The sequence below is a fragment of the Dermacentor albipictus genome, chromosome 1 (genome assembly GCF_038994185.2).
Source record: "Dermacentor albipictus isolate Rhodes 1998 colony chromosome 1, USDA_Dalb.pri_finalv2, whole genome shotgun sequence".
NCBI lineage: Eukaryota > Metazoa > Arthropoda > Arachnida > Ixodida > Ixodidae > Dermacentor > Dermacentor albipictus.
In genome coordinates, this window is record NC_091821.1 from 212,507,906 (window position 1) to 212,526,290 (window position 18,385).

The 18,385-nt window shown below is 46.3% G+C and overlaps 1 protein-coding gene across 3 annotated transcripts in view; it reads left to right on the forward strand.

Moving 5' to 3' along the window:
• Window positions 1–18,385, forward strand: part of LOC135915994 (protein O-mannosyl-transferase Tmtc3-like) — a 953,411-nt gene that overhangs the window by 402,659 nt on the left and 532,367 nt on the right. For all 3 annotated transcript variants that reach the window (XM_065449184.2, XM_065449185.2, XM_070530822.1), the window contains exon 3: window positions 8,544–8,649. In XM_065449184.2, the coding sequence (XP_065305256.1) occupies window positions 8,585–8,649 (65 nt within the window). In that variant the 5' untranslated portion in view covers window positions 8,544–8,584. The remainder of the gene's footprint in view (window positions 1–8,543; window positions 8,650–18,385) is intronic.

Here is an 18,385-nt window from a genome sequence, read left to right on the forward strand (position 1 = left end):
CTCTCATAGCCCCTGTGTCGCTTTGAGACGTCAAACCCCGTGAATGAGACAATGAATCCACGCCTGTAGATCGGCAAACTTAAGCTCGTCTGGGATCTCTAACAGCTTGCCTCAGCTTATGTTTCACATCGTTTGGCTAGAAGCAAATATGCGTAGAATTCGCTAAGAAACGGGAGAATTTGTCCGTTTTCATAAACCTTGAGAACATTGAAAAAGAAACCAATAAAATGTATAACAATATAACGGCTTTTTCCAAACTTCAGTGCACAAGCTGCATTCCCTATTCACGCGAAAAGCGCATCTCGTTAGGTGCTATCTGACTGTATTTACGGCGGTTTAGTCCAACCTCCCAACTCCTCCCATTTCACGCACATAAATTCGCCTTTAATCTTGTGAAACTAAACTAAAAACGAAATAGAGACTCGAATATTGGCAAATCCCTGAACATAGGTAAGTGCTTTTTTATTAAACAGGGGCGCAACTCGAAATACTATTTAAACAGTTCCTTACCAGGTTCGAGCATCGCAATCCGGCAAGGCGGCGGCGCGTAGATTACGCAGCGGCAACCGTGTCTGCAAAGTATCAAGCTCTGCAGCGCCCGAAAGCCGCTTAAATTTCAAACGAAAATCCGCACGCCCCTACTCTATAGCCGCCCTACAACTTCCAGTGTATAACTAAAATTTCATATGTGTTCTAGTGAGAGGCCCTTTACAAAACACTTATCGTATATAGAGCCGAAGCTAAAAAACTTGCGAAGCACGTGTTAAGTGAGACTTCTAAAGAATATGGCCGGCTGTATGTATGATACAACAAGTACGTCTACATCTGGCCATTTACACCTTATGCATAATCACTGTAGTAATGAACGGCACACACAATACTTCTCGCGCTGCATTTCAAGGTTCGTTCTCTGCAATGGCAACTTCTTATTGAAGCAATTCAATCCAGACATATTAAGAAACACATACTAAGTATGCTTACTAGACGTCATGCCCGAGAACAGGGGAAACCGAGTGGCCAGATTTCGGTTAGTCAGGTTATGAAATGTAGCCTACTTAACGCAATACAAGAAGAAAAAAACTTCATCAAAATGAATTTCAAGAACCATTCACAAGGGAAGTCATGAGCGTACCAGAGCGGTAGCGTTTTAAAGGCTGCAGTGCAGGCCTCTGTCTTCGCATAACAGAATGTACGGTAGTTCAGACCACTAAAATTCCTGGGCACACATAAATAACTAGCGAGTGCACATAAAATCATTAGCCTGAAAATATGCATGAACTCCTATCTTCAGCGCAACACCCCTGGTACTAAGCTTGCCTCCTCCTTTCCCAATGCGTAGGGTAGCAAACCAGATTACCCGTTCTAGTTAACCTCCCTGCCTTACCACTTTACTTCGTCTCTCTCTTTTCACTCGGCCGTTTTCTCCACGGCTTCGAGTTCCACAGCGGCGACAAGCGAAGCACGCTTCGCGCGACCGCCGCCGTCGACACCAAAGCTTCCGCCACGTGTCGTATGTCTGGTTTCGGTGGGCAAAGTTTCGGCAGAGGGGACACTGGCAGGATGTGCCGCGTCGTCCTCACCGCTCGAGCGCGCGGATAGGGTCGGGCCGAAAAGAGAGGCCAGCCGCTTTTGCCGGTCTCTGTCAGCCGTCATCACCGATTCCCCCCCCCCCCCCTCCCCCCCGCCGTCGTCGTGGCATACGTGTATCGCTTTCCGCGCTGCGGGCGCTTGTCGCCGGGTGAGTGGTCCCAGTCACGTCGTGAAAATGCCGTTAGCGCCCCCCTTCGGCTGCGCCTCAGTTGCCGAAAGGGAACGCGCAGATCATGATGGACAAGCGCGTGACAGAAGACAAACTCGGCGTGAGCCCGCGGCGGCCGCTGGCCGGCGGTCTGCCCCCTGTAGCCACCGCAGCGAGAACTGCCGGGGAGCTTCAATAATAACTCGACACGCGCGTACGTGACTCTAATGCTGATGACTTACTCTACACTTCTCTTGGTCCAGGGTGGCAGGCTCTTCCACCGCTTTCGTCGCCTCCGTTTCATCGTGTTCGTTCTTTTTCTCTTCTATAAGAATAACCGGTCCTGCGTGCTCATTTGTCATATTGTTGGCGGGTCGACTCATTATAGGTATATTACGGGGCGCCTTTTGCGATGAATTCATCGGGTAAGGAGGTTATATAGCCTTATTAATATGTGACAGCACTTGCCAAATAACAAGAAGAAACAAAAACCTCTTTTACAAAATTCTACTTGAAGGGATAAAGCAGGGCGAAGTTCTAAAAGAGAAGGATTAACTGTACAAGAGGTGGACATATTAATATTTACTGAAGTCATAAAAATTGTTTGTTGCAGATAACATAATTCTTGTGCTTGAGATGGGATTGCTTTAGATTACTTGCACGAGATATGGAAACGCTTATTCAACTAATTAACGAAAAATCTCCAATTATCTTCATAATGAATAACTTAGCTGCACATATTGCAACTTACGAATTGTAGACGGTGAGTTTGCAAGGCGTATCCACTTGAAATGATTCTACAGGATGACATCAGCTTAGAGATATGCGCCCTCAAATGCGCCGTAAAACATGCGCTGTGGTTCCGCTTTTTCTTTTTTTCTTTTTTAACAAAACGCCCTTTTACACATTTAAGGACAAAAGCAACTGGAACGCCCATGCGTCTCGTCCTACACTTCGAGAAATAATATCTCGCAGCTGGCGTCATCCTAGAAATTCATTTCAAGTGAATACGTCTTGCAAACTCACCAGCTACAATTCGTAAATTGCAATATGTGCCATAATGTAATTAATAAAGTAGTTGATTAGTGAAAGTTCGTTGATTATTTGAATACGTGTTTTGATTTCTCTTGCTGGTAATATGTATGGCTCTTCGGATAATGCAGCTCATGGACAAGAATTATTCTATATCGGCTACAGGCGATTTTTGAAAATTCTAGAAAATTTAAAGATGATCACCCCGTATACACGAGGCTATGCAAGAAAGCTTTACGTGCACAACAGCTCGACTTTTGCCATACTACTTCGGGCTACTCGTTCTAAAGCAAGCTGCAATAAGTGCCTGAGAAGAGTGTAGTTGTGCTCGGTTTGTATTGGTGGCTGCGTAAAGTGAAGGTGCCTTTTAACGGGCAGTTTTGCTTGCATTCGCAAAATTTCTGCGCAAGTGTAACTTTTTATTGGTGTAGTTCTCAGTTATCAACACTTTACAAAGACGCACGCATCCATACGAAGCCCCGTGGAAGCGAGAAAAGTATTAAAAAGATTCACGTACATAAAGCACGCACATTGAAACGTTACGTTCGTACAGGTATTCGAGCACTAACGCATACATAGACACACGTTCACAGACTTTAGAATCATGAATACTTTAGAAAAGTGCAAGAGGGCTGCCCTAATGATGTTTCTATTTGTTAGGCCGGCAGAAAGGTGAAAATCTTGCGATGCCGCCATAGGTACTGCTGCACGTTCGCATTGGGGTATTCGAGGTAGCGTTTAACGTGTCAGCGCATCAAATTAAAAACAAAAGTATAGCATTGTTTCGTTTGTCGAGATATAACAATAGCCTCACCGAACCTATTAGCTCTCTTTCTTTCGTTGTCCTCGTCATTCTTATCTCACGTCCTGCGTTAAAGTCCTTTAAAGACGTCATCAAAAGTGCACAAACGAAGCGAGAGGCTCGCAGCGGGAACCGCGGAGGTCATTGACTTTTCCCTTTCGTTTCTTCGCGTATCGTCGAGAGTGCGTCGTGCTGTTGCTTGCGTGCAGGCGTGGGGAAAAGGGCGCGAACGGTAGCTTAAAATCAGAGATCGCAGAATATAGAATTTTTTATTACACTTCCCTCGGCTTCGCATTGCGGAAGAGACAGGGGGGGGGGGGGGCTCTTTTATCGCCGCGTGCAATAATGCCTCGCGGAGAGAGCGCGCACCGACCATATTGATGCGGCGCCTCGAAACGAACGACCAGAAGGAAATGCAAGGTGAAAGAGAGAAAGAGATTAATGAATACTTGCACTGGGCCAAGAACGCTGCCTCGCTGAGCGGGGGGGGCGCCTGGATCAATAGAGCAGCAGCGGCCCCCGTCTGGCGGCCGCGTGCGCCGACTCCACCAGCGACCCAACACAGTCGCTTGTCGGCCGCACCGACGACCGTCGCCACGCGGCCGCACTCAACCCGGCGCTGCACTGCGCCGTCGGGGCCCGCCAGAAGCCCGCGTGTTCCTCGTCTTCCGCCATCTAGTGTCTTGCAAATTTTTTTTTTCGTTATTTTGCGCGGAGAATAAAAGCCGCTCATCGGAGATTTGTTTTCCCGCGCCGATGGAAGGGCGTGCACTTTGCATATTCTTAGCCGCGGTACATTCCAGCCGCGCGTCGTAGCGTGGGCGTCTATTGCTCACACGATCTTCGCCCGCGGGACGTGCGACGCATCTAGCAGCGGCCGCGATGCACGTTTGGTGGCGGCGCATTTCTGTGGCCGCGCCGAAACAGAGAGGCGGCCGACCGATTCCCGCGGCTGAGCACGTTGGCGCTGATGCGCTCTGCCGGCGACGGATGGGCCTCGGGCGAAAAGGAATTCTGTGTTGCGGGCCGCTCGGAGCGAGGGCTGCCGCCACAGGAAGGCGCGCCCGAAACCGGCAGCTCTCTCACGGCCGCGACGGAGAAACATGCTACGATCTATCTGCATTGTTGTTGCTGCAGCGGTCTTCCGGTTGTGTTCTATGGCGTTCGCACTGCGGATGTATGTGAGTGAGACTTGGCGTGTTTGTTTTCGTTTGTTTGTCCGTGTGTAAATGCTTGCGTGCGCAGACAGGGATGCGAAGACCGGGGTGCCTTCCTCACGCTTGGGAGACATTGCAAGATGAATGGTTCTTCACCCTTCCTACTGTTTCGGTCTTCCTACGTTTCCTCGCACTGCAGTGAGGGCGGCTTCCGCCCCGCCAAGCCATTGTCTGTGATGGGCAATAAGTATCACGCAGCATCTGAAGCTGAAATGTTACGTGTCACCGCAGGGAAGGCACCGAGAGACGTATAAGCGGCCAAATCAGAATGAGCGAGCCAACGTTTTTTTTTTGTTTTTTCCCAGAACAACAAAACATGACGCAGCAAACATTACGTTATTTGTCCACCGCGTCTGTTTCTTTCTGATTTACTTCTGTCTCCTGCATTTCTTAACCGCTTCTTTCCGGGGGGGGGGGGGAGGGGGGAGGGGGCGGCATCCTTTCATTCTATATAGTTGGCTCTGTGATGGTCTCAGGGTCATTAAAATTTGGTACCGCGTGAGTGTACAGCTCGTTTCCGCTAGGCAGGTCAGAGTGTACACTAACGCAATTTACGATCGCGTATGGGATCATAATGGGAGAGACATTGTAGTGATGTCAACCACGTCACCAGGCCCATTTTAGAAATATGAGAGAGAATTTACGTGATGAAAAAAAATTTACAAAATATTATGTAGTGCTATATTTGTTTCTCGCACTAAAGTTTTCCAGTGAATATAGTTTAATGAAGTATTTATTGTTGAAGATAGAAGCGATGTTAAACAACATTTACTTAGCAGGAAGAAAGTCACCCTAATGTGAATTTTAAAAAAATACTTAACGTATTGAAATAACAATGTTACCCAGGAAATTACACGTGGCATGCAATGCTGCGCTTCTGCATTTCGCGCGATGAAATGTCAAGAAACGCTCACACATTTGGGAAAACACAAATTGAACTCTTATGAAAGTAGGTGCATATGTTGTGTGGGTATCGTCAACACACGTCGACAGTTGTGCTTTGTTATTGGCTGACGGTGGCTACCTGCATTCCACGGGCGCGCGTAAATATAGGTCCCTTTGGTGTACAGCTCTAGACGCCCGCAAGCACATTCGTAAACTCCCTGCAAGGATTTACGCTTATTTTTACCACGACGTTGCAGCACAAGCCGGCAGTGCCCATCAGCGGCTCTGATCCGTGCCACATGGGGCGCTAAGAATGATTCAGACGAGCAAGCCAACCATAGACCTTTAATATGGTGAAAAAGTTCGTAGCGCCGCGTACGAATTGCTTTACAGCCTGCACGCGGTGCGTGTACCATATAGTCCTCCAGGCCCGAACCTCCAGGAAATGGTGGACTGCAGCTTATTCAACAATGTATTGCTTCAGAAAATTCGGAAGGTGGCAGGCTTTTCTTTAATGCGAGCATTATCAGGATTGCTCCCCAGCTTTTATTTGTACGTCCGGCCGGATAGCCTCAACCCCAGCCTCACTAATAATAACAAAAATGACACGTGTCCGCTTGCGCATTTGGAACTCGGGTCTCTCCCTTATCGCGGCACCCCAACGCTCTACCCGTCAGGTCGCGGACGTGCATTCTGCACAGCTCGAAAGAATAACAACTTTTAGTAAAGCAATGAAGGGGGCTAGTTGGTGAACGTTCATGGTTATATTGCGCTCAGTTTTACACAGACGATATTAAGAAAGGACAGGACGTGGACGGACGTAGCGCTACGTCCGTCCACGTCCTGTCCTTTCTTAATATCGTCTGTGTAAAACTGAGCGCAATATAACCATGAATAACAACTTTACCAGTTCTTCTATCGTGAAGCCTAGTGCTTTAAGACGCCTGACGCGTGCGTCGCATCGCATAACGACAACCTATAAAAGTGAGAGTGCGCTAAGTTTTCCCATCCTTCTCCTCGGCATCTACTATGGCGCTTTGACACGCTGAACGACACCGCACCGCCTTCGGTATCGGCCGTAGTTAGGTGCAGACACAAGTTCCAGCAGATGTTAGGTCTACTTCGGTAGTGCATTACGCGTGCAAATGTTTCCTCGTTTTCTGTGTGCTGATGTTTAGTGCTTTACACCCCAGGTGTCTTTCGATGTTCCCTCAATTACAGCCTTCACGCTGTGTCCACAAAACCAACTGTTGGAAGGAGCTTGAGGGTGGCATCAAGCCTTCTGTCCTTCAGTCTTTCCCGTAGACTCCAGATGTGTGCAGATCAGCGCCGTGGGGTTATGTGGGAAGTTTCCTCATTGCCCTGATGTGTCCCATGTGTTGTACCAAAGATGGCGCGACATGTTTTACTACACGTGGCGTTGGGGAAGCATAGGTCACGACCGTGTTGTAAAGACTAAGTTCTTAGAGGATATTCGCCAGTCTGCTTCTGATGGGCCCATAGCGAGTCCAGACAGTGCAATTACACACAACTCGAAATGTTAAAACACTTAATCACATGATTTTTGCGGAAGATGCTTCGATTTAACATAGGAGGACGGTGAAATAAAAAGAGAAGGCAGGGATGTTAACCAGAAATCTGCCTGGTTGGCTACGCTACTCTGGGGGACGGGAAAGTGGGAATAGAAAGATAAGTTAGAGGGAGTGGAGGGGGAGGAAAGCCGCGGTGAGCTCGCGCATGCACGCGGAGGGCCTCAGCGAGTCAAAGACGTTCACATAGGCCAGTCGCACTCAAAAAAGACAAAAGTGCCTTCAGAGCTGTGTGGGTCGACGAGCGATCGGGATGGTCTTCAAGCAGCAGTAGCACAGTCTAACGACCAAACACCGTTGGTGTCATAATCGTTTCTTGCACCGTGTTTTTCTTTCCTTTTCCTTTTTTCTGTCATTTTTTTTAGCTAGGCTAAGGTTAGCTGGGACACTCAGTATATGTACAAGGACATGGTGATGCGGCATTTGGGTTACCTGTGCGATGTTTTCCCTCAGCAGTTGATTTCACGAAAGTTGGCAGTTCGTTTCGTCAGTGCCTCTGTAGCCATAACGACACTGCTGCACACCACAGTCACCAGGCATCGATATTCAAGCTCCTGAGGACATTCTAGCTTCTCTGCACACGCTAAAAAACCGAAAGAACGCGTAAAGTCGACACAAAAATCACACCAACAAACGGGCCACATGCAGCACCGCTTGTCGAGTCCCCCCTCAACATGCCCCCTCTGAACCGGTGGCGCCTTCCAGCAGTCACTTTTGGCAGCGTATGAGGCTCTTGAATAGCGTGACAGAGTAGTTTCGTGATCATCCAATGTATAAAAGGACTGTGCTATTACTAATGAGGGACTTTACTACTGACTTATTAAGTTTTAAAGCATGAAATGCTTTTTGCTCCCAATGTCGGCGATCTTCAGGTGACCTTGAGCCAAAGGCCAGAGCCGTTCTGCGGGCATTCCATTGAGAACATCCGGGAAACCAGTCAAAACTTAAGAAAATGCGGTCTCTGGCCTCCAACCCTTTATACAGGACTACACTGCATACGCTATAACGTAAAAAAAAGCTGTTAATTTAAAGGAAATTTACCAAAATGTTATGTACCACATAAAAAACTTTTTGTGAATCCACTATGACGGAAACCTGTTAAAAGAAAACGAAAGAAAAGAAATTTTCGGTTCTTCTTGATGTCTATCCTATAAATCGAGTCAAAACTAAAAGATAACCGTTTTCAATTATTGTAATGGCATAAAAATCTTTAAGATGAAATGTTAATGTTTTTTTTTCTTTTCATACACGCCGTTTCTTGCAAATCCCACGCACCCCAGGCTGTTTTCGGTACTGCTTTGAGGCCCGGGTCATAATCAAGATGGCTGCTCTTCGAGTCAACGCATGTCGGCATTGCTCCGTTTCTGTTTTCAAAAATCTTAAGAGGTGAGTGGTTTTCTTTTCAAGCACATTACAAACACTGCACGACGTATTCTTTTACCCAGTATTATCTGCGTGTTCATGACATGGACCAGGACTACAAAATACATCGCAATGAAAATTCAGTCGGACAGTGACAAAGTTTAGCAACTACGTGTTTCGACATTTCAGCGTACGTTGCGCTTTGTGAGGAGGTGACGCGGAATTTGGGTATCAAATTTAGGTTTAGTTTTTTGTTATAGGATACGTAAGGGCTAGCCAGTGGGCTTGACACGTGTATTATTTTCTATTCTTTCCTTTTCAGAATGTACTTGTTTTTGCTGTGGCTGCTAGAAAAAAAAGAAGCATGCGTGAGTCTCAACAAAGCTCACTCAGCGACGTTAGCTCTTAGCTAGGATCAAGTGTTTAGTTTATTGAAGTAACCACAAAGTGCGACTTTTTTTTCTGTTGCGCAATATTTTATTTGTTTTGATGCTGACATATGAACCCGCCGCATATGAGGGCACATAGTACCCAGTATTGATTTCGTTGCCTCTTTAGCTGCGGTTCGAGTGTTTTAGTGCGTTACCATCGGGAAATGATTTTGCCTGTGACTAAGGGCCGTATAACGTAAAACTATTCCAATATGTTGTTATTCCAATCTCCTGACGTCAAATTTGCGTAACTGCCGACGCAAGCCCCAGAACCTCCAATCACCTGAAGCACCCGAACAAACCAATCAAATGCTCCCCTCGTTCATAGGAGGTCGCTTTTGTTTGCTTGAAAAACGAATCACATTGCCTGCACTGAGCAGCTTTTCTTATCTAATTGGCTCACAAGAGGCGAGGAGCATGCTCAAGTGGAGAGGGATTCGATGGGGCCGAGCCACTGCACTGAATATCGATAAACGGATGAAGAGGGTGGTGCCGGCGTCTGCGATTGGTCCGCTTTCGCTTACTTAGCTTGCGGTGGCTCGTCGACAATCACGGCGGCATGCAAGGGAAGCTTAAGAATGGCGCTAAAACGGATCCTCAGCAAAGAAGAGTTGGCAGAACGAGGTCGTAAACGTGCGCGGTTGACCCACGCACTGCAAGCAGACGACTTGCAGAAGAGAATGCGACGTTGCGAATATGAGTCTATGCTCTCTGAAGAGAAGCCTAGGCTGAAAGATGAAGTGGAGACTGTTCGTGCCGAGTACGAGTCTACACTGCAGAATCTTGATTTCGTTCGCATCGAACGCAGCTGTCTCGTCTCGTTTCTGCGACATCTACATTTTTTACGTTTAGTTTTTTACGTTTTTCACGTTTTTTACGTTTTACGTTTTTACGTTATCTACGTTTAGGCTTCAACATTTTCTAAACAAACAACGACCACCAACGTGGAGTTGTGTGTGCGTGTGCATGTATGTGTTGCACACGTGTTGTGTGCTTGTGTGTTGTGAGTGTCGCGGGTTGGAGGGAAGGGCGTGTACATTTTGTCCTATCGTGAGTGCTGTTTGTTTCAAAGTGGATATGGTGCCACTGACTGGCCACGCACTAATATTCTGCAGTTGCCAGAAACGAAATAGTCGTCTTGCTGGAATAAACATTATTTGGAAGTGGCCTCCGACATGGTACTCATATACGCGCACACTGCAGGTCTTTGTTGGCCAGTTTTCCCCAAAAAATTATTGTGCTAAAGTCCTTCCCTGAGCTTTGCACAATCATGGTGCTGCCTCACCACTGTTGTTTTCAAGTCAATCGCAGCATGAGACCCTGAGAGAGGAACCAGGGTCCAGCACCCAAGCAAGCAGCCCGGCCTTGCACCAAAATTTGTCTCCATAATCACATGTCTTCAGGATTGAGTTTTAAAGCAGACGTCTTCATGAACGTAATGCCGAGGCCACTTTGAGTTTTTTTCTTCAGCACCATTATGGTTTGATATAGAAGCTAGTTCTCTTGCACTGCAGTAAGAAGTTCGCTGTTTCTATTTTGTTTTGCTTGCTTTGAAATGAAACACTTTTCTATTATTGTACCAAACAAACTGTAGCCTGGCTATTCTTTGTAGCACCATTTACCAGTGTTAGTGCTGCCACCTGCTCTTTGTCACGCATGACTCCATGAAATATCTGGTTCCTTGGTTCATAAAAAAAAAAAAACACTCCCGCCGCGGTGGCTAAGCGGCTATGATATTGAGCGGCTGAGCACAAGTCGCGGGATCGAATCCCGGCAGCGGCGGCCGCATTTTGATGAAGACGAAATGCAAAAACACCCGTGTCCCGTGCACTGAGGGCGCGTTAAGGATCCCAGCTGGTAAAGATTAGTCCGGAGACCCCCAATACGACATGCCTCACAATAATATCGTGGTTTTGGCAGGTAACACCCCAGAATTCATTCATAGAGAATTAAAAAAACAAGCGTCAGAGTGAAATTAAATTAAACAAATTTCAGGTGAGAACAGTTTTGCTATTTTGCGACTCAGCTACGATGGTCAAACTAATGCCTGACTTTCTACAACAGTTTCTTTTTACATCAAAAAGGCATTCGATTTTATCTGGAGTATGAAAATACGCACATCTCTTCAACGGGCACTTCACAATATATTGACACTGTGACATAATGCACACCGACCATTATGCCTCATACACAGTGCACACCCATCGTGATGCTATTGTGTGTCGCAAATTTGAATACATGTCGTGACTAATTCAAGACAAATTTACTGACAGGGTCCGAGGAGTTCCGTAACTTGGCCATCAGTGCCTACTATAAACGAAGATGTCCGTATTTATTTACTTCGCTTGCCTTGCTTTGAAAGGGCATTTACTTTCTCCTGTTCTTCCTTCTCCAGTTTTAAGCTGTTACAACAGCTGGAGGAAAGCCGATGCTGTTTGTTGTCTGAACCTGGTGCACATAGGCAGTTCTATTAATATACCTGTTTTCATGTTTTTTCTATCCAGTAATGTTATGATGTAAAATAAAACAAATAATTATTTTTCTTCTACAATGGCCTCAATTACAAATTATTTCTTACAGGCACTCAAAGAAAAAGTGTTGACCATATTTAACAGCAGTGGAAGAAAACGGAGTAAAGTAAAAACGGAGACCCACACGAGCGCTACGTGTGACCTTTGTCTTCTTGCGCTGCAGTGGAACATCGGCAGTAGAACACAGCCTAATTTTCGTTTTGAGACCCGCTGCGTATTTACATAATATTTGTTATTTTATAATAATTATGTGACGCACCATAGAAAAACATGAGAGATGTTCACATGAAAATGGAGGCTAGAAGTCATAAACAGTGGTAGAACAAAGAATATCGGCTGCAGTCAACGTTTCAACAAGGAAAATTCTCTCCGTGAGGGCGGCAACTTCCCTCGCGAAGAGAAATGCCCTTTCAAAGCGTTGGCTTCAGCGACAGTCCTTGTTGGCCTATTATTCATCATGATAGAAAATTGTCTTTACACATTACACTTCTGTAAAGTGGAACAGAAAAAAAAATGGAGGACGGTTAAGCTTCGCCTTCAAGAGTGGAACGCGATAGCGTTATTGCACCCCGTTCGCACCGCCCACTCATTCGCTCGGCATGCTCTTGACGAGACGAAGGGGAGAAGCGGGCGAGTGGCGCTCCACCTGTCGGGGTAGCACCGTAAATTGCGAGGAGGGGGTCTTCTGTGTTTGCCGCAAGATGTCTCTGCGTGTGCGCCAAGCGCAGAAGAAATGTAGCGGAAACGTACTTCGCTACCCGTTTAACTGCGACTTCCGTAGTTTACATGCTCATAATTACCGATATACACCACAGTATAACTTTATACGGCAAATTTTAAGGCAACACCGCTTTCACTAGAGGCGCTTCTGTCGCGCTTTTAACCATCGATCACATGGCTGAATGGTAGCGTCTCCGTCTCACCCTCCGGAGACCCTGGTTCGATTCCCACCTGGCCCATCTTGCAAGATGTTTTTATTTATGAATTGCCTTCCGGGTTTTTTCCGTCACGGTCAACGACGCCGACGGCACCGGCTTTTCTGCGACACGAGCTCCTTAACGCTGTGAAGTAACATAAAGATATAAACAGAAAACAGCAATGGTTCTGTGCCTCAAAATAAAAAAAAAATATGTTTTACAGATACATCTTCTGTAAAATAAAACAGAAAATATTATTAAAATAGCACATAAATTTTAACCAAAACATAACTTTTCATGTAATACAATACAGATAAGTGTCTTTAAACGCAAAATTTCTCAATGTAAAACAAAAACAATTTGTTAAATAATAGAAAACGGGAAAATAGAAAACGCAGCTTTACAGAAATTTTCTGGCAAGGCAGCTGCCAGAAAGTTTCGTTTCTTTTAAAGAAAATATTTTTACAGTGTAGTTGCTGCCCAAGCAAGTTACAAAAAATATTGCGTCCGAGTTCCTACTCGTGTTTTTTCACAATATCACTCAAGCTTAAGCTGAAGTTTTATTTGTCATTTCCAATAGCGACGTTCAAAAGGTAGATACAGGGCACCATACACTTCCTTGTCATCTTTTGGGGCTGAGACGGGGTTGCCTGTGCTGTTTTGAACCCCAACGGTCCGTGAGTTCCGCGGAGCGGGTATTGCATCGCCTCAATAGATGGCGTCACGCTGCGTGGCGCCTGCTTTTCTTCTATCTAGGCAGTACGCTCTGTCTCCGTGGCATCTATCGCTGCCTGTCGTGCCGCCTTCAGTCGGTTTTCTTCTTCTAGCTGGACAGCATCCATATGGACCAGTGCTCAGTATGGCGTGGTGTGGTGTGGCGGGGTGTGCCGTTGCGAACATGCACTACACCCATTTTAAGATTATGGCTATAGTATCATCTCCAACCAATATTCTGTGGCGGTTGCCATTTCATGCTTACATCTACTCTTGATTGCGGGAGAGCCAGCATTTTTTTGTACAGCGTCAATAGCAGTCAACATGCCATCTAGGTTTGCATATTGGGTTAATTGGGTTAAACCAGGCAACGCATTTGCCAACATGTAAAAATATTTAAAAATATTTGTGTGGCGCCTGCTTTACCTTTTTTTCTTGTACACGCATTAAGATATTACGTCAATTTTCACAACCAATTTTTTTGAAAAGGGTGTTAAAAACCGGAAAATTAAAAAATTACTTAGGGCGCTCTGCTTGCAGTTAAAACGAAGCTTTATTTGCCTCATTTCCCGAGTTATGCTTGGCCGCCTGGCTGCTGGCTGTTGGGTCGGTTCTTATCTCCGCGGATATATTTGTACATATATATACACAGGTTTCACTAAAGTACCACCTTATTTTTATTTATTTCTTTAATTTAGCCACACAGCATGTACAACTGGGGGTGTGTCCGCTTTTGGCCAATCCTCAAGTATGGGTATGTCCCGCTGTGGCACAAAAGGCACAAAATCCCTATATGTTGCTTGATGCGTATCGTGCTTAATTGTGCATACACCTGTCGTCATTACTCCTCCCTCAACAAGCACCATACATCGCCTTCGTCCTTGTGACGTCACTGCGTATACGTCTGACAATGTGCACCCGCCTGAATTGTAGTTTGCATTTCGGCATAGCTTGTGAACGATGCCGTGCATAAACAAAAATAAATTGCATGATAATAAAGTTATGACCGTGGTAGTGGAAACGCATAAACATTCCACGAGATTACTCGTTGCACAGCATGATCGAAAGTAAACACGAGTGTACACGTCGCAGTTAGATGTATAGCATATTTACCCGCTTCACTAAAGCTTCGCTTTACCTAGCCTTGCAACATCTGTGTTGGATTTGCATTATCTTCTAAAGCGCAGCTCTTAGGCGCCCGTCACTGCGTTTCGCGTCGGCGTCTCTCGTTGGCGTGACCGAGCGACCGAGCGCAGCTAACGATGAAAGCGCGAACGCGGCGGATGCTGTCTGCGACGCATGCTGCGAATCGCGCCCACGCGTCACCCACGCGCTGCCTCTCGCGATCTCCAGATTAGCGAGGCAGTCGCGCCACACTTCGTTCCGTTTGCAATGTGACACACGAGACGCTGTCCGCGCCAGCCAATACATCGCGGAATGAAAACACGTATAGAGCTACGCTCAAATTTCGCATTACGGAGTATGGTAATCGTCGGTAAACCTTTTTCACAGGATTTCGGGATCAAGAATCATTTAACATAAAAGAAAATCACCGCCCAAGCACTCCGTACAGATAGTTAACCATTGAAGCTGAAACGTGCGGCCCTGGTGTTTATCACTGGGTTAATCCCGACGGTTCATTAAGCGATGGCTTGGTAGGCTGCCGGATCCTCAGTACGCAGTTGCTGTTTGCGCTCGGCTGTACGATCCTGTTCTTGTGCCCGGGCTGCAGCATCGGCGCGACGTAGACGAGTTCGTTCCCGGTTCTACTCGCGGCGCTGCTGATCGAAAGCTGCCTGCTCCTCAGGAGTAAGTGTGATCGCCGCGTGGCCTACTCATTTCGGAGCCGGAAAGAAACTGCTGCGCGCGTGCTCGGCTGCGACGGAGAAGAACGTCACTACTGGCGCAGCCAATGGCACGCCTCTCATTTTTTTTTTTGCGAGAAGGCGCATGGGGTTGCGCCGGAGGAGTTTTCGGCGTAAAGGCGACAGACAGACGGATGGACGAATCGGCTAGCTATATACAGCTTCGCTGTAAAAACAGAATAGAGAGCACTGTGGAAATCTTGTATGGCAGGATGGCTACCCAACATCAGTTTGCTTTTGTTTTTTTTTCTCTCTCGCTCTATCTTTTGCGGGGAACGAGAAGCTAGTCGGTGTTTAACTGTCAGCGTAAACACCAGATAGCTTGATGTTCATACAAAAGGGACGTAAGAGATGTTACATTGAAAAGGGTGCAACTAATTTACTGTCCTCCTTAACTGCTGACGACGTCCCTATCGCGTAACTCCTGTAGCGTTAAAAGCAGTTTATTTCGAACGGCAAAATAAACTCAATTACCCCAATATATGTTAGCAAATTGCGAACGTAGTAGATTGTGCTTCGCGACAATTTGCTATCTTTCACTTGCAAAGTGTTCATTTACACGGGATCAATCATTGGTTATTCATCATAAATCATTTGTTCCTTTTTTTTGTCACCGCCTCAAACCAAGCCGCATTTCTTTTTTCACTGAGCTTCTACTTGTTTCAGTATGAAATATTGTCCTTCTTACGGTTGTAGAAAACGTGCTGTAAGGTGTATCGAACAGGGTGGACTGCTGAATATTGCGCTGGGAGCTAGCATGGGTTTGGATAATCACCGTTTTTTGTATACCTCGTACTTTTCGTCATTATCATTACACTGGGTCATAACATATTCAGGTGCCCTATTTTTATTAGGAGCAATTTGTGCCTTTTTTTTTTTTAAATTCCAAGCTTAAAGAACGCTTCTTTGCCTCAGCGCTCATAAAGCGCGCAGTCTCTGACCATTTATCCTTGGCGAAGAGAACGCTTATTAGTGCGCAGGACTAAGTCATTAATCAAATTTGCATGGTGTATTTCAAACTCCGCGGGAACAATGCGTGCTCACCGCCGCAACCCGTTCTTAAAAACCGCGGCGCGCCAGCGCTGTCTGCGCGGCCCAGTTTGCTGCTGCCGATATCGGAAGGAGGAGGCGTCAGCGTTTTCCTTCATCTTCATTCGCCTTCTGTTTTTTTTTTTTTTTGCTTCTCTTTGTTCAGCGCGTGCGTTATTTCTTGTGCGCCGCGCCATTTCTAGGCCTGATATGCGCGGCTTCTCTGCCAGTCTGTCCTCGCCCGCCGCATACGCCCGTACTTTTTTTCCCTGTCACTTTGTTCTCTTCGTTTCCTGTTTCGGTCGCTCTGAAGAGCCGGTGCAAACGGCAGAGTGGCCCCGCTGACGGAGTCCCCGAAATGCCGCGCGTGTACACACAGGACCGCCAGCTTCATTGTGCCAATTACGGCCCATTGCGTCGCAATCTGATTACCGGCGCCGCGGAGGCTAGCACTTTTCCGCCCTATCTTTTTGTGCGACTTTATTTTCGTGGCCAACGCCGCTCCTTCCGAGAAGCTCTGGCCACCGGGCGAAGGAGCGAGTATGAACCTGTAATGAGTGACTTTTGTCCTGAAAGCGCCTTGCTGCTTATCCGCTCGGGTCCCTCTCTCTCTCTCTCTCTCTCTCTCTCTCTCTCTCTCTGTGTGTGTTGTGCGTGCGTACACGTGTGAGAACCTCGGCTTCAAGGAACGTTGTCGGTGCCTGAATTATGCGCGCCGCAGTGACTGCAGACGTTGACTCTGTTCAGTTTTATTTTCATACAGAATAACAAAAACAGTATAAGTGCATGAACAGAGCCTTTCGAACGCAGGCCAGAATAGTCCGCCGCTGATATTTGCATTGCCGATGTTGGATGTGCTTAGAAGCCCGCAGTTGATAAGTTTGAGTATACTACAACGATTTCTAACATCTGGCAGTTGGTCGTTGAAAAAGATGTGATAACTCGTTCAGATCATGACTACATGCATGGTGACCCCTGACAGAGCTTCTAAATAATGTAATACCTTAGTGTAATTGGATTTTATGAGTCTGCTTATTTTCGGAGTATGTATTGTACCTCGCTGATAACACTTTCTAAACGTGGCCGAGCCCCTTAGCCTATTGTGATTACCTAAAGCATCCGCGACATCAAACTTAGCAACAGGAACAGAGTGCTGTCTTCGTTCTCATTGGTGATTCTGTCCCGAGCTCAAAGGAGTTCGTTCTTGTATATCCTGGCCGGAGGGCGTTTTTCAGTTGCTCGTGCAGAACGACTCTTTCTCCAAGGAGAGCCCTGCTTTTGAGTATAGGAACAACTGCTTTCTTTAACATGCCCTAGCGGACGGGAGTCGCCCTTTGCAGCGTGAAGGAAGTTATGTTTTGGAAAGCCTGTGCATTTTATTACACTTTTTTAGTACGGATATCTCGAAAGTGGCATGTTTTGGAACGCCAATGCACTTGATCGCACTTTTGGGGGACGGATATATCGAAACTGATTGTGTGCGTTTTGGGTTCCTGTTGAGTGCATATGATTTCATAATTCGCCGGCTTCATTTCTGCAGTTGTGTCATAGCTAATAAAGGATATAATTAAACTGTCAATGGCAGAAACTTTGTTAATAAGCTAGCTGAACATTTCGAGTTTTCTTGCGCGTAATGTCCGCCTCTTCCAGTTAGCCACCTAAAGAGTTCTGATTAAGCTTTCTGCAGCAGGTAATTAAAAACACAGAAACCTGTAATAGAGCCATGATACAGTTTACCCTATAGATGCTCAGCGGAATCTAATGAAAAAAAATATGTGGTGGTTTGCAGCGTCTCCGCGCAGGTGGCGCCACCAGAAAAGCTACAGGCCTTTCCGGAGGAGAGGGAAAAGCAGAAAGAAGAGAGCTCGCCATAAAATAGGCTAGAGAAATATAAAGGGCGGCAGAAGAAAGGAAACGTGGTTAGAAATTGAGGAGCAGCTAAATAGAGAACAAGTGGGTGTGTATGCGGTTACAGAAACGCGCCTTAGACACTTTGAAGAGCCACCCATGATTGAGAATTATGCATGGAAAGTGTGCAACAGACTTAGACCAGAAAGAAAGGGAGGGGAAGTTGGAATGCTCATACATCAGGGAGCCAAATGGGAAAGAGTAAACTCAGAATGTCAAGACCATCTTTGGTTATTATTTACAATGAGTGGAAAGAAAACATGGCTGGGCGTAACGTATTTATGAGCCGGAAAAATTACAAAGAGAAGAACCAAGATTTCGTGGAATGCCTAAGTGCTGATTTTAGGTGTTTCGGAAACGATGCC